Consider the following 24116-nt stretch of genomic DNA (forward strand, 5'->3'; position numbering starts at 1 on the left):
TTACCTCACAGTTGTCCGGATTAAACTCCATCTGCCATTTCTCCAAGGTCGTAGGGTTCAGGAAGGTTAATTTTTGACCCTGGGGCATCATGCACTCACAGTGAAATCAGGAGCTAATACCAGGCCTGACTTTATTGACTGCCATCATCCAATTTTACCCTCCCATGTCTCGATCTTGCTGAGCAAGCGACAGTGAGGGCAGTAGTGAGTGGTGTGGGTGTGAGTGGTGTGTATCCCTAGGGTTGTGTGACAACGAGAATTGCAGAGTAGTCACAGTGGTAATGCAGGAAAGTTGTGCTGGGTTTTGGTTATTCCAGTGAGCTGTGCAGATGGGCATGTAAGTGCAATACTGGCTGGAGAGCTATTACTGAAGCTTGATCCCAGACAGAGCTACAGCTGATTTAATGAAGTGAAAATTTTGCCCTGTTAGCATTAAGGTCCATTTAGGTTTTAAGGAGGATTTTCCATGTTTAACTTTGATTTCCTAATGGCTGTGTCTTTTATCCTGGGATTTCGGTAATCTCTTTAAGTGCTAATAGCTTTCCAAGTCCAACTTTGCAACAAAAAAAACTTCCATGCACAATGATTAAAACTAAAATATTTCTCTCCTCAGGGGTTCAGCTGCTGAGTGTACTGATTGATGTGGCACTGACTTGTACAGATCAACACGGCACGTCCGCTGACCTCAACCAGTCCGCTTATAATTTCCCTCAACCCCTCGGGGACAAGAAGGAAAACAATTAGTCATAGTTGCTGCTTTTGATTATTGTCTACAGATTGAATAAATACCTCACCCGCTCCACCACCAACATAGTGTGTACCAACAAAACGCAGAGTGGACACTCATCACAGCTCCTCCAACAACTTCTAAACCCGGTACTTCTGCCACCCAGACGTACGAGGGCAGCAGGTACCTGGGATAACCGCCACCTGCAACTTCCCCTCCTCACCACTCACCATCCTGATTTGGAACTGTATCGCCGTTCCTTCACTGTCGCTGGGTCAAAACCCCGCAACTCTCTCTCTATTACTACACCACATGGACCGCAGCATTTGGTTTATTTATTAGGCTTACATTAACACTGCAATGAAGCTACTGTGAAAATCCCCTAGTCACCACACTCTGGTGCCTGTTTGGGTACACTGAGTGAGAATTTAGCAGGGCCAATCTACCTAACCAGCATGGCTTTCGGACTGTGGGAGGAAACCGGAGCACCCGGAGGAAACCCACGCAGACACAGAAAGAATGTGCAGACTCCACACAGACAGTGACCCAAACCAGGAATCAAACACGGGTCCCTGGCGCTGTGAGGCAGCAGTGCTGACCACTGTGCCACCGTGCTGCTCAAGAAGGCAGCTCACCACCATCTTCCCAAGGGCATTTAGGGATTGGCGATAAACGGTGGCCTATCAGGCGACACCCACATCCCATTCATGCATTTTAAAAAAATTATGAATGGCAGGCGAGGGTCGGACTGCCTCAGCAGTGATGTCTTCCACAGATGAATAGCCACTTCAGGGGAGCAGTCGGGGGTGGGGGTGTGTGGGGAGCGGAGGAAGGTATCAAATTTTGGCAGTAGAATGGTTTTCCAGTGTGGAATCCACACCTTCAAATGCAAAAGGGAAGTAAATGTAAGTAATAGGTTAATAAAAAGCAAACTGAAGTGTGTAGAAAGATATTTTAAATATAAACGGTTTGAATAGTGAACCGAGTTGCAGTGACAGCAGCGTATTGCCTTAAAGCTACTGGCTTGTGAACATCTGCAAACAGATTACTGACAAGTGTTTGTGGTAAACCAGAGTCCAATCCTGGTTAATTAATCATGAGTTGATTAGCAGGAAGTAGCTTCTCTCTCCTCTGTGACCTTTCAAACTATTTCTACATTATGTAGAATCACATGAGCTGACCTATCAGCTCATTGCCGTAGGTAGACACTTCTGAAGCACTCTCCGTTTCAATCCTGGCGTGACAATCTCAGCTGCTTAATATTTATATATTAACCTTTCTGCTCTGATCCCTCCAGGGTCGCAGAGAAAGTTTGAGCTGATATCTCTGAGGGCGGTGGTTGTCATATCTGCTGAAAATGATGTGCTTTAACCCATCTGTCTAAATTTCTGTAAGAAACCATCTTCAGGTTGCCCGTGTTCGGAATGTGCAGCAGACAGGGATACTGTCCAGCTGAGACATTCCGAGAAGCAGACACTGGTACAATCTCCAGCTTGTAACCAATTTGCAGCCCCCTCCAGTGTGATACATAATAACTCGGAGCAGGAGGGGGCCATCTGGCCTCTCGAGCCATTCAATAAGATCATGGGCTGATCTTTTCGTGGACTCAGCTCCACTTACCCACCCGCTCGCCATACGGTGATATCATAGCAATAGGCGCCAGTGTGGGGTGAGGCGAATGTTACCCAACCATCCAATTTTTGTCTGGTGTTCGTTAGTAAACGTAGTTAATAATAATGACAAGATTTGCATTTGCGCCTTTCACAAATTCAAGGGTATCTCAAAATGCTTTATACCCAGTGAAATAATTCACACAGCAAGATCCCACAAAACAGCATTAAAATGAATGACCAGATAATGTGATTTAGCAGATGCTGGTTGAGGGATAGTTTATACTGACCCCTAGGAAAACTCGAATATTGAATAGTACCGTGAGATCTTTTATGTCCATTTGAGAGGGCAGACAAAACCTTGGCCTAATGTCTCACCTGAAAGACAGCATTGCTGACAGTGCAGCATTTGGTCTGGATTTTGTCCTTAAGATCCTAGATTGGGACTTGAACTCATGGCCTTCTGGTTCTGAGACAAAAGTGCTGCCAAATGCACCACGGCTAAGGTGAAGAGGATTACCTTAGGCCCTGCCTATTCTCAAAGAACATCATAGAATGATACAGCAACATTGGAGGCCATTCAGCCCATTGTCACTGTGCTAGGTCTGTGGTAGACAGGCTCAAACACATGATCCTGGTATCAAGAGTCTCGAGCTCACTATGAATGAGTAGAGTATCAGCATTGAGGACTCCACCACGCTGCAAGGCAGGGACTTTGGGAGAAATGGTTGAAAATTGGGAGAAATCAAATGTAGATGTTTACATAAAAGTTAAAGATTTGCTTCCTTTTATACACAGGGAATGAGGTGAATTGATACAGACACACAAACGAGCTGCTATTAGCCCCAGCTGCATTGGGATAAAACACAAATCACTTGATGTCTCTTTCAATTCTAGTGTATTCCATCCAAAGAACGAGGGTTTCAACTGGGAGCCTACCAGTGTGTCTGTAAGGAAGGATATTACAATCCGAAGCATATCTCAACCAATAACTTTGACAGTAAGTATCCAATCTCAAAAAACTGATACAAATGTAGGAAAACTAGAAAACAAGCTTATTGATCATGTATCTTCTACTCTCTACCCTGCTCCTTTCATCTTCCGAGGGAACATGCTGTAAATCCTCTCCCTAACCCTCAAAGGTAAAGCAAGTTGGAGCCAAGAATATGGAAGCTTGACTGACTGTCTTGCTTAGCATCCCAGTTTCCAGCTGCCCACACCATTCCACCAACAGTATTATCCTGTTAACCTCAATCCCATTCATCCAGGTTTAGTGCTATTCATGATGTGGAGATGCCGGCGTTGGACTGGGGTGGGCACAGTAAGAAGTCTCACATCACCAGGTTAAAGTCCAACAGGTTTATTTGGTATCACAAGCTTTTGGAGTGCTGCTCCTTCTCCAGGTTAGTGGTTGAGGGATAGAACAGCAAGGGGTCAGTATAAACTATCCCTCACCTAATGAAGGAGCAGTGCTCCGAAAGCTCATGATACCACATATACCTGTTGGACATTACCCTGGTGTTGTGAGACTTTAAGTACTATTTGGCATTAACCACTTTTGCTGGTTGTCTATCCCACACATTCACTCTTCTATAAAGGAGACAAACTTCTAGTCTTGATTAAGACGTCAACTTTATCATCTTAGCCTCTAGCTAGAGAGACCATTTGAACCCATTAAGGAGGAGGCGATTGATTTTAGCACAGATAAATGTAAGTTAATGGACATTGGGAATCAACCGTGATCTTGAGTTAAATTATGTGGGGGATGGGAGATGTGTGAGCAGTTACAGTGTGGATAACTGAGTCCATATGTCAGTCTGGTTTCCTCTGGGGGGCAGGAGTGGGATTAGAATCGAGGTTCAGTTGAAGAATATCCATTAAGAGCTATTTCCTGAAACCTATTTTCAAGATTTGTGAACTGTAAAAAGTCCAGTTGTATTTTGCTGATTGTACTGTGGCTGGAGAGGAATCTGCTGTTTAGGATCTTCCCAAGGTTCAGACTCTCTCTCTCTTTGTGGTGATTTCAGGGAAAGATGATAACCACATCTCCTACTTTAGTCGCTACGCTGTTGGGGAGCCCGGGAGACAGTTTCAGTGTCTGCCGTGCAAGGATGGCTGTGGCTCGTGTGTCAGCGACGCTCCGTGCTTCACCCAGGTGGATGAGCATTTAAGATTAGCGATCCTGTCCTTCCAGGCTTTCTGCATGTTGCTAGTTTTCATCAGTATGCTGGTTGTCTATCGCTGCAGAAAGAACAAGGTAAGTCACGCCGTGGTCCGACTGGTGTGCGTACAGGTGTGTTCTGTGTACCTGTGTGTGTACACATGTATTTTTGTGTGCATGTGTACAGTATGGCTGGGATTCTCCCAAAACAAAACTAAGTCCCCAACAAGCAGGAAAACGGGAGGATTTCCTGCCTGTTGTTTTGGGCGCACTTACCTGAATAAATCTCCGACACTCCCTGAGTGCCCCAGGCTGAGTCACACTGAAAAGTAGGAGGCACAGCCTATTCCCGCTGGAGAGGCTGGCAGCATAGCACTGAGTGGTGTGTGTCAGTGCGGAGATCTGCACATGCGTACTGCGCCCACACCCCCATCCTCCCCACCCCAATCGCTGGTCTCCGATCGTTGCCTTCCTCAATTCTTTCCCAGGAATTCCCCCCAATCACCAGCGTTCCCATTCCACCCCCCCCCCCCTCCACCCCCCCCCCCCCCTCCCCCCCCCCACCCCCGATCGCTGGCCCCCAGGCCAGCTCTGATCTCCCCCCCCGGGCCAGCCTCGCTCTCCTCCCCGGGCCAGCCCTGATCTCCCCCCTCTCCCAGCCAGCCCCAAATCCCCCACCCAAGCCAGTCCCAACTTCCCCCCCAAGCCAGCCCCAATCTCCTGCCCAGGCCAGCCCCGATCAACCCCCCCTGACGACCGGTCCCGACCCCCCACCATGACCAGCCCCAATCACCCCCTCATTCCCTCCCCCACCGATCCCACTTGCAGAGTGGTAGCAGGACCCCCCCCCCCATTACCACAATTGTGCCCCCATAGACCCTGCCCCCCAGTATGCCCCGCCCCTCTGCCCCCACCCCCTTGGCACTGCCCAGTGCCCATTGGGCAGTGCCAAGGTGCCTGGTGGGCAGTGGCAATGTGCCCCTTTGGCAGTGCCAGGGTGCCAGACTGGCACTGTCCAAGGGGATCCCCTTGCCCCCGACCCAGGCCCGCAGATCATATGCGTGTGTGTGTGTGTATGCATGTGCGTGTACACGTGTGTGTGTGTGTGTGTGTGTGTTCCACAGCATCATCAGGATTTATGGAGCACCCTTAATAAACACTCTAAGGTATTTCAAGGAGGTGTAATGCAAAAAAAGTGAATCCAAAGTGGGAGATATTAAAAAGAGTAACCATGAGCTTGATGGAGCTGAAGGCAAAGCCATCAGTTGTGGAGTGGATAGAGGAAGGAAGGGGAGATGGGCAGATTGAAAATCTTTGGGCAGGTGGTGGTGGAAGAGGGAGTTCTAGGATCTGGAGGCAGTTACAGAGATCGGGAGAGGAAAGGTCATGATGGGACTTAAACAAACTGGAAGATGATGGGGATGAACAGCCTTTAAAGGAATACAAAGCCAGGGAAGTGGGAAGCTGTGGAAAGCGTAGGAGAGAGGGGTTTGTGATAGTCTGAAGGGCTCTCCATCCCAGGGTTTAATCTAGTGAAGCTCCACCACGCATCACACTCTGTATTCACCAAGACTAGCGCCAACACACTAGCAATCTTAAACGGTTTCTTCAGCAAATCATTGACCTTTGAACTGCCCCAGTTAAGGTTCCTCACTGCAGATTATTGTTTTTGCATTTTTCCACATAAATTAGCAAATTAGGGAGGCAAAGGGCAAGGGGATTGGAGTACAAAATAAATAAGTTTAGGGCTTTGGCGACATCACACCTGGAATACTGTGTGCAATCTTTGATCTCCATATTTTGGAAAAGATGGAGTTGCTTTGGAGGCAACACAGCAAAGTTTCACCAGATTGATCCCTGGGATGGAGAGGAGAGTTTATAATGAGAGGCTGAGTACATTGGGTCTACAGTCTCTGGAGTTTTGAGAATTGAGAGATGATCTCTTTGGAACATTAAATATTATGAAGGGGCTTGACAGGGTAGCTCCCCCCCATGTTCTAGATTTCCCCTGCCACTCTGCCGCCCTTATATTATACCCTTCAAAAAATTTCTTTCAAGTATTTTCCCAATTCCCTTTTGGAAGTTAGAATTGAATCTGCTTCCACAGCCCTGCCAGCTAGCACATTCCAGATCACAACTTGCTGTATATAAATAGAACTGTCCACATAAATCCTGCAGTAGGATTTGAACTCAGTGACACTGAAAGCCCAGGCTTGGCAAGTGGGCACAATGAGGAATTTGGAAATGTAGAAGAGCTGCTACTGATTATAGATCAATAAATCTCCATGAGAGGGGAGATCAGGAAGCATCAGACACTAATCAATAAGAACCATTTGTTGGCATATCTTCACCAGGTCGATATTTTAGACGATGCGGTGACTGGGTAAGATATCAGGCGCTGGCCAATGGAGAAGAATAATCTCTTCATATCTGTCAAAGATATATGTGAATGATATCAATGTTTAATTCTTTTATTTTATTTGTTAATGTCACAAGTAGGCTGACATTAACACAGCAATGAAGTCACTGTGAAAATCCCCTAGCCTCCACACTCCGGTTCCTGTTCGGGTACACTGAGGGAGAATTTAGCACGGCCAATGCACGCTAACCAGCACGTCTTTCAGACTGTGGGAGGAAACCGGAGCACCCGGAGGAAACCCACGCTGACATGGGGAGAATGTGCAGACTCCACACAGACAGTGACCCAGGCCGGGAATCGAACCCGGGTCCCTGGCGCTGTGAAGCAGCAGTGCTAACCACTGTGCTGCCGAGCTTCCATTCTTATACCTTTAACCCCATACGAGAGGTTATTTTTGTCTAAATATGTTGTCCGTATGTTTTTTCTTAAAACAGAATCTTACTAAAGTTGTCATGCTGGAGTTTAGTTCCACTGTCAGAATGTCCTGTGAAATTGCACATTCAGGGTTTACTTCCCAAGTTTTGTAATTAATCACTCTCCGTGGATCTCTCACCCCAAGATTTATAAAGCTTTTCCTCAGTCCCAGCACAATTGGTAAAAACAATGTCCTCTCTCCCCTCACCCCTGCTCACAAAATGCACAAAAACTTAATATTCATCAAAAAGGGATTGCATTTCTACAATGCCAATCAAACCCACTGTATTACTGGTAAATGGGATTAGTGTCGGCTGGTATTTGATAGTCAGCATTGACATTGTGGGCCGAAGGGCCTGTTTCTGTCTTGTCTGACTCCATGATTTCCCAAAACCCTTTACAGCCAATCAAGTATTTTCAAGATGTAGTCACTATTATAAGTAGAGAAAATTGGCATCCAGTTTGTACACAGCAAGATCCCACTGGCAGCAATGCGATCATGATGGATCATCTGTCTTCTGGGTGTTGTTCAAAGGATCAGCATTGGTCCAGGACACCGGGGAAAACTCCACTCCTCTTCTTTGAACAATCTTATGGGATCTTTTACCTGAGAATTCAGATGGGACCTTGGTGAAACATCTCATCTGAAAGGAGGCACTTCCTACAGTGCGGCACTCCCTCAGCACTGCACAGAATGTCAGCCAGAATTATGGGCTGCTCAAGCCACTGAAATGAGACCTAAACCAATAATGGACTCACAGAGATGGCTAAAACATGCAGTGGAATATATTAAAGAGGCCAATAAGGTTATTAATTACAGAATTAGTCTGCAATGGTTTATATTGTCTGAATCCCAACACATGTAACAGCCTTAGAAAAAGTATTGAACTATTCAGATAAGAGAGAAGTTCTGAGTATCACAGATCAGCACCGATCCCGGGCTGTGTTGAATTATAAATGATCTCAGTTGTCGGGGGAGTAAGCCACAGTTGGACAACAATTGGTGTCAGTGGGAGAGGATAAATCAGGATTGTGCTTCTGATTGCAATCCAGTGGCTGTGACTGGTGACGGTAAGTGTGCAAGCATCGGGTGACAACATAATTAATCTTGTCTGTGATTAACTTTCCACCTCCTGCCTCGCTCTCCTCCCATGGTCAAGTAACCAGCTGACATTTACTGATTAGACTCTGGAGGAGGGAGGTCACACCGGAGAATTCAGGGAGTTAGAAGAATGAAAGGAACTGAATGTCTGTGACAGGCTCAGTATTAGAGTATAGACGCTGACTCCCTTTAACATATCATAGTTCCTGAATGAGTTCTCGAACCTGGCACTATTTCGAAGACAGGAAATTCTGTCCAATGTCCTGCCCAGCATTTATCCCTCATCCAATTCCTAAAAAACAGATTATCTGATCATTATCACATCGCTGTTTGTGGGATCTTGCTGTGTACAAATTGACTGCCACATTTCCTACATTACAACGGTGACTACACTTCAAAAGCACTTCATTGGCTGGAAGTTGTCTTGGGGTGCCCTGGGGCCATGAAAGGTGCTACATAAATGCAAGATTGCTGTTCTTTCATTGCTGGATTAGTAAAGGGACTGTCCAGTTTGCTCTGATCTCTACCATAAAACCTTTAAATAAAAAGTGCATCATTTCTAAATGTTGTTGATATTAATGGAACTGTGGGATACGGAGATTGGATGTGTGATTAGTGAGTTTCCAGCAGTTTTATTGTTGCTACTTTGCAAAATATTGTTACAAGGATGAAGTGCATGCTGACTAAATAGCAAACTGGTTACTCATGTTGTAGCCCAGCTGACAGTGGAGAAATACTTTAATGGCTTTATTTATGGAAATTAAGTTCCACGTTCATCTCTCCTGCAACACATTTTAAGCTTGGGTTTCTTTTGGTGCAGCTTTTGTGAGTCGGATAGACATAGAGGAACATTTATCCAGGTGCGGATGTGTGGTGGGAAGGGATTGGGAAGCTGCAGAGTTGTTCGAATTGTGGGAATCACTTGTCAATGTCGCCAGCCCCAGAACTGACACCTTATCGGAAAGTTTTAAAATGTCTTTTCCTCCACAGCGAATCAGAACATCAGGATTGCTCCTTTTGGAGACCATTCTTGGAGGATCCATCCTGCTGTATTTTCCTGTAAGTACTCTTCCAACTGCACATTCGGGAATGCAGAACTTTCCGGTTCAATCCCACCCATATTCAGATGTAGCAGCTGTGCCACCTGTTTGAGAGATCCACATATCACTAAGCAGTATCTACCCAGATAAAGAAACAACTGGGCAACACCTGTCCCAGATACCACCACCCCCCCCCCAACCACTGGGCAACACCTGTCCTAGATACCACCCCCCCCCCAACCACTGGGCAACACCTGTCCCAGATACTGCCCCCACCCAACTACTGGGCAACACCTGTCCCAGAGACTACCCCACCTCCAATCACTGGGCAGATCACCTGTCCCAGAGACTACCCCACCCCACCAACTACTGGGCAACACCTGTCACAGAGACCATCCCACCCCCCAACCACTGGGCAACACCTGTCCCAGAGACTACCCCACCTCCAATCACTGGGCAGATCACCTGTCCCAGATACCACCCCAACCCCAACCACTGGGCAACACCTGTCCCAGATACCGCCCCCACCCAACCACTGGGCAACACCTGTCCCAGAGACTACCCCACCTCCAATCACTGGGCAGATCACCTGTCCCAGAGACTACCCCACCCCACCAACTACTGGGCAACACCTGTCCCAGATACCACCCCAACCCCAACCACTGGTTAACACCTGTCCCAGATGCCACCCCACCCCACCAACCACTGGGCAACACCTGTCCCACATACCGCCCCCACCCAGCCACTGGGCAACACCTCTCCCAAAGACCACCCCACCCCCAACCACTGGGTAACACCTGTCCCAGAGACCACTGCCCCCCTCAACCAGTGGGCAACACCTGTCCAGAGACCACGCCTCCCCTCCTCCAGCCTTCCCCCCTCAACCCCAAAACACTGGGAAAATGCTCTGTTCCAGGCATCCTGTCTCCAAACCTTTGGATAATGAGTTCCACTGCACTCAGAATAACTCACGAACCACAGTTTTCATCACATAATCTTACAGCGCAAGAGGCCTTTCGGCTCAGCGTGCCTTTGCAAACACTTTGAAAGAGCTTTCCAAAGCCTCCTGCTTATAGCCTGGCAAACTTTCAAGTTTATATCCGATTCCCATAATCTCCACTCACACGCTAACAGAACAATGTCGAAAACAGGAACACTTGCCAATTGAATCAAATCAGCGACCTTCTTACCCTCCATCCAGCTAACTGTCTCTTTCGGAAGAACTCTAAGTGACCCTGGCCGATTCTGTTACTGACCACTGTCTGATCCTCACCATAGGCAGGTCCCATTGAACTGCAATGTCTGTGTGATGTTGGAGCCAGCAATTATGCTGCCGGTGAATCAGTGCCTTTATTGAGAGCTTTTCTTTGTAGATGGCTGACAGATGGCTCATTCTAAATTTGGAAGGCGAATTTACATGTTTGACGCATCTAATGATAATTGCTCACTTTTGTCATCTCGTTCCTGATCGAGGATTAGTCAGTTTTATTTTTAACCGTTAAAGCTGTAATTCCAACAGCTCTCATTGAATTTGCCTCACTTTGAAATGGTGAAAAATTGGACTGATTGGCAATTGCCGCTCTCCCTTCTTCCAATTCATTTATTCTCCTGTCTGGGTCGGGGTTGTAATTTTCAAGTTATGACTGGGGATCTGTCATGATGTTGCACCCTCCTGGCGGGGTGTAATCGGGGGATCGGTAGTGAGTAAAGGCAAAATACCGCAGATGCTGGAATCTGAAAAAACAGAAAAAAGTGCTGGAAGATCTCAGCAGGTCTGACAGCAACTGTGGAGAGAGAATAGAGCCAACGTTTCGAGTCTGGATGACCCTTTGTCAGAGCATTGATAAAGAGTCAACCACTTTCAACATTGTCCCAATCATGTTTTAATCATTTTAAGCAAAAAATAATACTCACCTCTGACTAAATTTAACAACGTTGGAAAATAGACCCTTTTCAGGTAGCCTCCTTCTGCCTCAAAGAACAAAGAACAAAGAAAATTATAGCGCAGGAACAGGCCCTTTGGCCCTCCAAGCCTGCACCAACCATGCTGCCCAACTGAACTAAAACCTTCTACCCTTCCGGGGACCATATCCCTCTATTCCCATCCTATTCATGTATTTGTCCAGATGCCCCTTAAAAGTCACTACCGTATCTGCTTCCCCTCCCCCGGCAGCAGGTTCCAGGCACCCACTACCCTCTGTGTAAAAAACTTGCCTCGTACATCTCCTTTAAACTTTGCCCCTCACACCTTAAACCTGTGCCCCCTAGTAATTGACTCTTCCACCCTGGGAAAAAGCTTCTGACTATCCACTCTGTCCATGCCCTTCATAATCTTGGAGACTTCTGTCAGGTCACCCCTCAACCTCCGTCGTTCCATTGAGAACAAACCCAAGTTTCTCCAACATCTCCTCATAGCTAATGCCCTCCATACCAGGCAACATCCTGGTAAATCTTTTCTGCACCCTCATTGTGACATTACTGTTTCCTAAGTCATCCAACTTTCTGATCTCTGATGGGGAGTGGCCCAGTTATCAGTGTAGGAGAAGTTTTAGATAGTAGACTCACCAGGATCTAGGTTACAACTCATTTCCATTCAAACCCAATAGAGGAAGGAGAGTTTCATCCTGACACTCTGAGATTTAGATCCTAAATGAAGAAATAATAAACTAAATTGCATGAATTGCTTTGCCTTTCACAGGCTCAGGGCATCCCTAGGCAGCTTTACAGCCAGTAGAATCCTGCCACTGCTCTTTCATAACAACCAATCTGTACACAGCAACATCCAAACAAGAATATGATTACAACCAAATCGTTTAATTTGATCAGTGTTAGCTGAGGGAGAGATGTTAACCCAGATACCCCTCGGGTCTTCTCCACAGTGCAATGGGATCTTTAAATCCATTTGTGAAGGCAGATGGAGCTTCCATTTAACGTCTACCTGATGCCCACCCCCCAGTCACAATTTGTACCTTCATTGAGGAATATTTACTCACTGCAAAATAAATCCACAGGCCCCTTCCAACCTGCAATTTTAAATAAAGGAAGAAGAATGGGTTTCAAACTGATTCCATAATCCCAGTGTTTTTGGATAATCAAAAGGGAGCTTTTTAAATCAATTTTGTTTAAAAAAGTTTGCGGTTGTTGTGCCACTTCTTCACATTGTGTTGAGAGTTGAGGTTCCTGCATCCTCACTGCTCACACGGCACCCTGATGTTTAACAGTCTGTATCTCTCCTCTGGAAAGGGCTGATTTATACAGCGTACAATTCCAGCTATCCTCCATTACCTCATCCATGTGGCCAAATTTCACAGCGTTAATGGGTCCAGCCAACCAAGAGGTAGTCCAGAGGCAAGCCCCATTCTGTCCTCACCCAACATCAAGATGCACTAACCTCCATCAACTTCTAGAAACCGTGGTGATGAGAGCCCAGGCTGCTGAGCTAACGACTCAGCACAGACCTACAAAACTGTCCTGGTCTGTGTTACCCCTTCAGTGGCACATTTACCAACTGGACCAAGGTGGTTAGAATGGATAACCACTAAAATTGAACCAAATTGAGTTGATAGCTTCATTAGCACAGTGCTGCTAATGTCACAATTTGGATTTCCGCTCTCAGTAGAATGCAGCAAGAGAGACGGCAGAGAATATGCAGAATGGGAAGGCAGGTTAATCTCTTCCCTCCACCACCCCAACAAGTCCAGTCTGACCAAATGAATTAACAGAAATTCCTTAACCTGTGGTTTATACCCAATTGTCAATGTTCAGATATGGTTGGGCCTGTGTTAGAATATGCCTCTGTTTGTGTTCTTCCATCAGGTGTTTATCCTATACTTCCAGCCCAGTATTTTCCGATGTGTTCTCCTGCGATGGGTGCGGACTCTGGGATTTGCCATCATCTACGGGACAGTAACGTTGAAGATTTACAGGTACCAAGGCCACTGTGAATGACTGGAGGTCACCACCTTGAATTCTGATGGTCAGGTCACGGGATCAATGTTGCATCTATTGGGAGAATCTAGTGCCCTCCATGTGTACTGGCATTGAGTGAGTCTGTCTGTATGGGGTGCACTTTATCTGAGGAAAGTATTATATTTTATTACAAGCAAAAGCAAAGTACTGTGGATATATTAAATTTTATGTATTAATGTATTAATAAACTACCATAAATTGATGAATATTATGACCACACAATTCCATCAGCATTTTCCATTATAAATTCCTATGTCCACACTAATGCCACCCCCCCTGCCAAGCATGGCCATGAAATGCCATGACAGATGATGGGATGTCTTTTCATTCATTCAAGGGATGTGGGTGTCCCTGGCTAGGCCAGCACTTATTTAACTTGATTTTGATTTGATTTATTATTGTCACATGTATTAGTATACAGTGAAAGGTATTGTTTCTTGCGCACTATACAGACAAAGCATACCGTTCATAGAGAAGAAAAGAAGAGAGTGCAGAATGTAGTGTTACAGACATAGCTAGGGTGGAGAGAAAAATCAACTTAATACGAGGTAGGTCCAATCAAAAGTCTGATGGCAGCAGGGAAGAAGCTGTTCTTGAGTCGGTTGGTACGTGACCTCAGACTTTTGTATCTTTTTCCCGGCAGAAGGTAGAAGAGAGAATATCCAAGGTGCGTGGGGTCCTTGATTATGCTGGCTGCTTTGCCAAGGCAGTGGGAAGTGTAGACAGAATCGATGGATGGGAGGATGATTTGCATGATGGACTGGGCTTCATTTCCACTTTGTCCCCGTTGATGTAGAGAGGGGCATGTTCTCCACTACGCTTCCTGAAGTCGATGACTATCTCCTTCATCTTGTTGACATTGAGGGAGAGATTATTGTTGCCGCACCAGTTCACCAGATTCTCTATCTCATTCCTGTACTCTGTCTCGTCATTGTTTAAGATCTGACCCGCTACAGTGTGTCATCAGCAAACCTGAAAATCGAGTTGGAGGGGAATTTGGCCACACAGTCACAGGTGTATAAGGAGTATAGTAGGGGGCTGAAGACACAGCCTTGTGGGGCACCGATGTTGAGGATGATCGTGGGGGAGGTGTTGTTTCCTATCCTTACTGATTGTGGTCTGTGGGTTAAGAAGCCTAGGATCCAATCACAGAGGGAGAAGCCGAGCCCCAGGCCACGGAGTTTGGGGATGAGTTTCGTGGGAATAATGGTGTTGAAGGCTGAGCAGTAGAGTCTGACATAGGTGTCTTTGTTATCCAGGTGTTCCAGAGTTGAGTGCAGGGCCAGGGAGATGGCGTCTGCTGTGGACCTGTTGTGGCGATAGGCAAACTGTAGTGGATCCAGGCAGTCTGGGAGGCTGGAATTGATTCGTGCCATGACTAACCTTTCGAAGCACTTCATAATGATAAATGTCAGAGCCACCGGATGATAGTCATTAAGGCACGCTGCCTGGCTTTTCTTTGGTACCAGGATGACGTTCTTCTTGAAGACCTCAGATTGTTGTAAAGAGAGGTTGAAGATATTTGCAGATACCCTCGCCAGCTGATCCGCACAGGATCTGAGTGCTCGTCTGGGTACCCCATCTGGGCCAGCCGCTTTCTGTGAGTTGAGCTTCGAGAAGGCTGCTCTGATGTCTGCGATGGTTACCTCGGATACAGGTTCAATCATCAGCGGACATCCCCACTTCTGATCTTACAATGGAGGGAAGGTCATTGATGAAGCAGCTGATGATGGTTGGGCCTAGGACACGAACCCTGAGGGACTCCTGCAGTGATGTCCTGGAGCTGAGATGACTGACCCTCCACAACCACAACCATCTTCCTATGTTCCAGGTATGACTCCAACCAACGGAGTGTTTGCCCCCTGATACCCGTTGATTCCAGTTTTGCGAGGGCTCCTTGATGCCACACTCGGTCGAATGTGGCCTTGATGTCAAAGGCTGTCATTCTCACCTCACCTCTGGAATTCAGCTCTTTTGTCAATGTTTGAACCAAGGCTGTAATGAGGTCAGGAGCTGAGTGACCCTGGAGAAACCCAAACTGGGCAGGTTATTGCTGAGCAGGTGCTGCTTGAATGTCAGGGGCTGATGGTTATTTTCCCTCTTGTGGAGATGGTCATTGTGTGTGATGCGAATGTTACTTGCCAGCCTGGGTATTATCCAGGTCTTACTGCATTTGGACATGGACTGCTTCAGTATCTGAGGAGTCGCGAATGGTGCTGAACATTGTGCAATCATCAGTGAACATCCCCACTTCTGACCTTACAATGGAGGGAAGGTCATTGACGAAGCAGCTGAAGATGGTTGGGCCTCGGACACTCACCCTGAGGGACTCCCGCAGAGATGTCCTGCAGCTGGGATGATTGTAATTACAGAATGAGATCATTTCATTATAAATATGGGCATTGGAATTTGTAATGGAAATATAAAAATAAGGACAGAATGTCTCAGTGTAGAATGTATGTTGTAATATGCCTGGATTCTCTGATCTAATTATTCCCATAACTCTAATCTCAACGCCATTGTAGATTAGCTAGTATTTCCTAATTGGAGATCTGGCCTGGGCTGCAGTTGGATCTTTTTAGTGCAATATCTTTGAAATCTGTATTTCTGTGAGGATCGAAGAAGGCTAGTTGTCAAGAACTGTCCCTTAAGAATGCACAGGTAAAAGGCAACAAGATAATTGTACCTGGCTAAAATATACCATGCTGAAATGGGAATAGAATACAGTGTTTGTTTACTCAGTTAGTTCTCTTTAATTATTAATACAACAAAATGCTTTAAACCTGAGCCTTCTGTTGGGTGAATTAAATAGGGCGCAGTTTCAGTTAGATCATGTTAGGTTTTTAACAATGCTGAGGGTTTATCCTCCTGTGAACTATATCTGTGAGTAACTGTGAACCATGTAACCTCTTGCCCATCCCTGTGAAACCAACCACCAGCTCCCTTGCCTGGAGAACCAGGTTCCCTGTCCTATGCTGTTAGAACTGGTAATATTATCATCCATGTCTCCTCGTGAGTTGAGGTCATTACACCCCTCCACCCATAGTCCGAAGAATTTCAGCGCGACGTTTCAGCGCTGGGTCCAGATCCTCCAACATGGCATCCGACGTGTGAGGAGTGTATCTAACAGGTGCCAGTCTCTTACGACAGGAACGCCAGCGTTCCGGTTCGCTCCCTTCCTCGGGTGGTGGAGGAATAGCCGTGTCTTCATCTGTAGTGTCCACTTCGGACTCTGAGGTTCTAACTACAGGTGCTGGAGAGGTGGGGCTGGCTGGCTTGGGAGGACTCTCCTTGGTTCTCAGTCCGCTGGGCACAGTTGGCTCCTGAACGAACTGTGAGTTTGAGGCCTGCACCTGATCCAGGTGTTTTTTCAGGATGACCTCACCCAGGCATGTTTTGTAGGATGCAGCGCGTGTTCGAGAGTCCGCCGTTCCTGGTGAACAAGCAGGACCATTGGCGTAATTGTTTACCCAAGCTTTTTCACTGGCCTCCAATTATCTCCCCCAGCTACTATTGTCATGGCCTTTACGTTGGGCTTAGAGTCATAGAGGTTTACAGCGTGGAAACAGGCCCTTCAGCCCAACTTGTCCATGCTGCCCCTTATTTTTAACCTCTAAGCTAGTCCCAATGGCCCACATTTGGCCCATATCCCTCTATACCCATCTTACCCATGTAACTGTCTAAATGCTTTTTAAAAGATAAAATTGTACCCGTCTCTACTACTACCTCTGGCAGCTTGTTCCAGACACTTACCACCCTCTGCGTGAAAAATATTGTCCCTCTGGACCCTTGTGTATCTCTCCCCTCTCACCTTAAAACTATGCCCTCTAGTTTTAGACTCCCCTACCTTTGGGAAAAGATATTGACTATCCAGCTGATCTGTGCCCCTCATTATTTTATAGACCTCTATAAGATCACCCCTCAGCTCCTACACTTGTTCCTTTTTCACCTTCGCCCCAATAGCAAACTTAATCTGGTGCCGAGTTGTCTGCCCATGAGCAACTCTGCGGACGCTATTCCCGTAGTGACATGGGGGGGTTCTTCTATAATCGAATTACTAATGGGAGAGTTTGGTGTCCATGGATGCGGCCCGCTGTTTTTTTAAAGCAGCTTTTAAACTCTCCATGAGGCCATTCGATGAGGGATAGCATGGTGCCTTCCTGATTTGACGAATCCCATTCGACTTCATGAACGGATGAACTCCTGGCTGGCAAAAGCTGGTCCATTGTCAGAGACCCGCACCTCCGAGATCCCATGTGTCAAAAATGAGGTGCAAAGTTTCTCTACTGTTATTGTTGTGAACACCCTATGGACGTCCATCCACGTGGACTGGGGTTTTTAATACAGAGGCACTGACACCAGAACTGGGGAAAGTGGGGGCTGGATCACTGGGACAGTCTTCACCTGAACAGTGTTAGGAGCAGTATTCTTGTGAGTTGCACAACAGGGCAGTGGAGGGGGTTTTAAACTAAATAATGAGAGGACGGGATCCCGTCAAGGTAACATAAAGGAAAAGGACAAAGCAAGAGAGCACAGTAGCCACAAGGATAATAACAATCAGAGTGAGGAGGGAAGGAATGGAAAATACAAACCCAACAGTTACCATAAGACCATAAGACATAGGAGCAGAATTAGGCCACTCGGCCCATCGAGTCTGCTCCGCCATTCAATCATGGCTGATTTTTTTCGCATCCCCATTCTCCTGCCTTTTCCCCATAACCCCTGATCCCCTTATTAATCAAGAAGCTATCTATCTCTGTCTTAAAGACACTCAATGACCTGGCCTCCACAGCCTTCTGCGGCAAAGAGTTCCACAGATTTACCACTCTCTGGCTGAAGAAATTCCTCCTCATCTCTGTTTTAAAGAATCATCCCTTTAGCCTGAGGTTGTGCCCTCTGGTTCTAGTTTTTCCTACTAATGGAAACATCCTCTCCACGGCCACTCTATCCAGTCCTTGCAGTATCCTGTAAGTTTCAATACAATTTGCAAAATTAGTAACAAGTCAGAACTAAAGGCTTGACATCTGAATGCCCTCGGCATCCATAACAAAACAGAGGAATTGTCAGCTCAAATAGAAATAAATGTACGTGAGCTGACAGTCATTCCAGAGACATGCTGCAAGGTGACAAAGACTGGGACCTGAATATTTAAGGGCACTTGACATTTCTCAAGGGTAGCGAGCTAGGAAAAGGTGGTGGGGTAGTTCTGTTAATTAAGGATGACATTAGCACAATAGTGAAAGATGACCTCAGTTCTAAAAATCATGGTACAGAGTCAATTTGGGGTAGAGATGAGGTATAGCAAAGTGCAAGGATAATTTTTAGCCCTTCTAACAGTAAGATGTACAGGAAGAAATAATGGGGACTGCTAAAAAAGGCACTCCAATTATCATAGGTGATTTTAAGCTACATTGAGATTGGACAAATCAGATCAACAAAGGTAGCCTTGACGATGAGTCCATAGAGTGTTCTCTGGACAATTTCTTAGTGTAGTACATTCTAGAGCCAACCAGAGAGCAGGCTATTCTTGGCCTGGCAATGTGCAATGAGGCAGGGTTAATTAATGACCTCATAGGTATAAAGTTTCTAGGTAGCAGTGATCACAACATGACTGAATTTCACTTTCAGTTTGAGGAGGAGAAGAGTGGACCTAAGACTAGTGTTTTAAACATAAAGGCATCGAGACAGAGCTGGCAAAAATGAACTTGGAAAATAGGTTAAGGGATAAGTCATAGAGACATTTAGGAGATATCCCATAATATTCAGCAATTATACATTTCAGTGAGAAAGAAAGACTCTAGGAGGTGAATGCACACCATTGGTGGTTAACTAAGGAAGTTAAAGAGAGTATCAAATTGAAGAAAAAGTGTACATTTCTGTAAAGATTAATGGTAGGTCAGGGGATTGGACAGAATTTAAAAGCCAGTAAAAATGACTAAATACATTACTAAGGGGGAGAAATTAGAGTATTGAGGGAAAGATGGCTTGAGATATAAAAACAGATAGTAAGGGTTTCTGAAAATATCTAAAGATGAAAAAAAGTAACTAGTAAGCACAGATCCTCCAGTGAGTCTGGGGAATTAATAATGAAAAGCAGGGGAATGGAGGGAGCGTTGAAGAGATATTTTGTGTCTGCGCTGCAGAAGTCACAAGTAACATCCAAGAAACAACTTCAATCAAGGTGAGCGGGAGGTGTACCTTAAACACGTAAAATCATCAGGGAAAGGATACTGAGAAAACTATTAGAACTAAAGGCTGACAAGTCACCAGGACCTGATTAATTTAATCCGAGGCATGGTGGCTCAGTGGTTAGCACTGCTGCCTCACAGCGCCAGGGATCCGGGTTCGATTCTGGCCCGGGGTGACCGTCTGTGCGGAGTCTGCACATTCTCCCCATGTCTGCGTGCGTTTCCTCCGGGTGCTCCGGTTTCCTCCCACAGTCCAAAGATGTGCAGGTTAGATGGATTGGCCATGCTAAATTGCCCCTTAGTTATAGGGGGGTTAGCAGGGTACATATATGGACTTGCGGGGATAGGGCCTGGGTGGGATTGTTGTCGGTGCAGACTCGATGGGCCGAATGGCCTCTTTCTGCACTGTAGGGATTCTATGAAAAGAAGTTGCTGCAGTGACAGTGGATGCAATGGTTTCAATTTTTCAAATCTCTCTTGATTCTGGAAAGGTCACATCAGATTAGAAAATAGCAAATGTGACACCTCGATTCAAAATCTGAGGGTTGAAACATTAACAATCTCAGGAGCATGTAGACCCTTTGGCAAAGTTAAAATGGAGAGCTGGGATTCATGTTACATGACCCCCCCCCCCCCCCCCCCCAGCTGATGAAACCAGTAATATTGTCTCGTGGAGCTGCAAAGCTCAGTCTGCCATATTACCATTTACCAAGCAGTAGCGCTGAAAAGAGGCTCTGTCCAGGTTTGGATGCCTGGTCCCATCTACACTACTTTGACTGGAACTTGTATCACATCGGATACAAGACTGATTAATCTCCGGGTGCCTATCTCACCGTGGAATTCAGCTCTATTGGAAAAGTTCAATCTGCTGACCTTTGTGAAAGAATACACCATTGAATTTTGATTCTGGACTCTGGACACACATGGAACAATAATTACTTTTCTCTGTGGTCTTTGCCCTTTAAATCTTTCCTTCTCCAACACACTCTTTTATTGTACGAGTGAAAGCGAGGCAACGTTACGACCCTCCTCCCATATTTACATGTGTGCAAATTCAACTAACCCTATGAGTTCATTCTCTCTCAGGTTTGCCGTGGGGTTATTATAAGGTGGTACGGTAGCACAGTGGTTAGCACTGCTGCCTCACCGCGCTAGGAACTTGGGTTCGGTTCGCGGTTTAGGTTACCATCTGTGTGGAGTTTGCATGTTCTCCCCGTGCCTGCGTGGGTTTCTTCCGGATGCTCCAATCTCCTCCCACAGTCCAAAGATGTGCGGGTTAAGTTGTTGGCCATGCTAAATTGACCCTAGTTTGGGGGGGGGGGGATTAGCAGGGTGGATGTATGGGGTTACGGGGATAGGGGGGATTGTTGTCAGTGCAGGCTTGATGGGCCTCCTTCTGCACTGTAGGGATTCTATGATTCCATGAAATTAGATCCCACCAAAACCAAGGGGTTGGGAAACACACCACTGCTTATTATGGGGAAACAAGTCAAAACACCTTGCTGATTACAGAGAGGTAGTGAGAGGTGAAATCAGGGCTATTTAAATTAAAACACCCCCACCTCCCCCTCGGTAACAGCCATATATATAAGGTGCTCGATAATAGATCCAATGGGGAACTCAGGAGAAACACATGTTGACACAAAAAATCGAAGGAGATAGTGAAAGGGTTCAATGAGGAGGGATGGGAAAAGGCTTGTGTGGAACCTAAATACCGGCATTGGATCAGTTTGACGAAATGACTTGTTACTGTGCAATAACATTTAAGGCCTGAACTTCAGATGGTTGAGTCCCCGCCATCCAAAGAGTTGACTCTTAACACACCCCTGCTGACTCCAGTAGGCCCTGTGCCATTTCACACTCTAATGGGCATTGATTGGCATAAGGCAAGACCATCACCCATCACTGGAGGAAGTGAAATTGGCTGGCGGCTTTCCAGTCCCTCCAGGAACAGCGCTGCAGTGGCCAGAAGAGGGACTGCAAGGAGTTGCCTAGAACCAAGTCCCGGGAACTGGAGGAGAGAGAGTGGCAGGGTCCCAGGGCAGGTAGGGGCTGGGGCAGGCCTGGGGTTGGCGCAAGGGGGGGTGTAATCGGGGTCCTGGGGGATTGGCTGGTGTTGGGAGGGAGGTGTGGGCTTTAAGGAGAGAGCATCCTCGGTTTCGGGTGCTTCTGATGGAGGCGCTTCCTTCCCTTCCCATCCGAGACTGATCTCTGGTCATTTTCAGATTGTCCCCCTGATCTGTCATCCGCCCACCAATCTAAAAGTTGAGGCTGGGTGAGAAAAGGGGCCTGACTGAGCCAAGGGAGGAATTCCCCTCGAGGCTCTGCCCACCCAGCGTAAAATCACAACCAGGTTGGAGCGGGTGGGATTTTGGAGGGAATGTTGACCAACGTGATTCCTCACTGCCACCTTCGAACCCTCTGTGGAGGGGGGGGGGGGGGGGGGGCACCGGGGGATGTAAATTCTGGCCTGTGTAATTCTATTGGTTGACATTAAGGTGTGGCTCTATATCTGGAACAAGATTCATCTGAAATCCAAATGATTTGTGGTTTACCTGCAGGAGTCCAAAGATGTGCGGGTTAGGTTGATTGGCCATGCTAAAATTGCCCTTAGTGTCCTGAGATGCGTAGGTTCGAGGGATTAGTGGGTGAATATATGGGGGTAGGGCCTGGGTGGGATTGTGGTCGGTGCAGACTCGATGGGCCGAATGGCCTCTTTCTGTGCTGTAGGGTTTCTATGATTCTATGAGTCTGTGCATCTCAATATCTGTGTGGCTGTCTGAATGGACTGCAAAGCTACAATGCAACATTCTGAAAGTTAATGAGCATTTCCTCCATTAGACCAGGAGTGAAATTGAAACTTAACGATAAATGTAGGCAGAAATGACGACATTGTTTGCCTTAGCAGCAATATCTGCCACATTATTCAGCATGTGCAATGTTACCTAGAGAAAGCTTTGATTCCTAATTTAACCGAATACAATCCCTCCACCTATTCTGGTCTTTTCACTCTCTCTTCCTTTACTTAACACATGAACCAATTAAGTTTCAGAATCTTGTTCATGTGAAGTGCCTCGGGCCATGCTCCTATGTTAAAGGTGCTATATAAATGCGAGCTAATGTTGCTTATTCTTCTGACTCTCTCCTAATTTTTGGATATTTCATTTTTTCATCCCTTCCTTCGATATCTCTTCCTCCTCGCCTTCCATCTCCCTTTTTAAAATCTCTTTTTTTCACCGCTCTCTTTCTTCCTCATTCCCACTCTTTCCCCCTCTCTTGTTACCTCTCACCTTTCTCTCTCCAGGGTGCTGAAGGTGTTCCTATCCCGTACTGCCCAGAGAGTGCCCTATATGACTTGCTGCAAGGTGCTGAAGATGTTGGGAGTCATCGTGCTAACGGTCTGTTGGTTCCTCATTGCTTGGACAGTGGCTGCCTGGGAAAACATGGAGAGGAAGATCCCACTGGTCATCCAGTCACGAACCCCAGAGGGACAATTATTCACAATGTGTCAGCTCGATCGATGGGACTACATGATGGCCACTGGTAGCATTTACTTCTTTTATTGTCTTGCGGTTTCAGCAAAGTAGGCATAACATTTTAATACAAACACTTCCCTTCAGAGTGCACCCAATGTTTGTATTAAAAATACATCTGGAAAATATCAATTGATCAATCCTAACTCCAATGAGAAAATATTGGGAGGTTTTGATGGCATTCTCTGTTGGTAAACTGTAAATTATCCAGGAATTTATGGCAAGGAAGAGATACAGCATTAGTTACAAATTGCTACAAATTATATACGCTGCCCCTCTGATAGCTGCATGAAAATGGCAGTTCATCTTCAACATCCCAAGAGTTTCAGAAAATATCTGCATCAACACTGTTAAAGTGAATCGCCACAAAGTTAGGACTGGTACTTAACAATGTATGAACCTTTCTAATGATAAGATTGATTTTCCCATAATACACCCAAACTCTGGTTCCAAAATTGACACTATGCTATCTCATTCCTGCAGGTAATCAATTGTTCCTGCAGTTTTATAGAATTTGAAATATTAAATTTATTTTGAACTTTCACGTTTCTCACTTTTAATCCAATCTGTCTTTTCTCTTCATTTCTCTTTCTGACCTAATTGGACTCTAATTCACCTACTTTACTGAGTGGAGCATAAACACCGGCCTGGATGGGTTGGACCAGGTGGCCTGTGTATAAACACCGGCCTGGATGGGTTGGACCAGGTGGCCTGTGCATAAACACTGGCCTGGATGGGTTGGACCAGGTGGCCTGTGCATAAACACCGGCCTGGATGGGTTGGACCAGGTGGCCTGTGCATAAACACTGGCCTGGATGGGTTGGACCAGGTGGCCTGTGCATAAACACCGGCCTGGGTGGGTTGGACCAGGTGGCCTGTGCATAAACACAGGCCTGGATGGGTTGGACCAGGTGGCCTGTGCATAAACACCAGCCTTGATGGGTTGGACCAGG

General features: G+C 46.3%; 1 protein-coding gene across 1 annotated transcript in view; it reads left to right on the plus strand.

Annotated features, from left to right (window-relative positions):
- gpr179 (G protein-coupled receptor 179) overlaps positions 1–24116 on the plus strand; it is a 91523-nt gene that overhangs the window by 48146 nt on the left and 19261 nt on the right. Inside the window, exons 3-7 of the mRNA XM_078222961.1 lie at positions 3235–3337; positions 4365–4594; positions 9424–9492; positions 13290–13399; positions 22935–23173. Of these exons, the coding sequence (XP_078079087.1) occupies positions 3235–3337; positions 4365–4594; positions 9424–9492; positions 13290–13399; positions 22935–23173 (751 nt within the window). The remainder of the gene's footprint in view (positions 1–3234; positions 3338–4364; positions 4595–9423; positions 9493–13289; positions 13400–22934; positions 23174–24116) is intronic.

The sequence above is a fragment of the Mustelus asterias genome, chromosome 11 (assembly GCF_964213995.1).
Source record: "Mustelus asterias chromosome 11, sMusAst1.hap1.1, whole genome shotgun sequence".
NCBI classification, from domain to species: domain Eukaryota; kingdom Metazoa; phylum Chordata; class Chondrichthyes; order Carcharhiniformes; family Triakidae; genus Mustelus; species Mustelus asterias.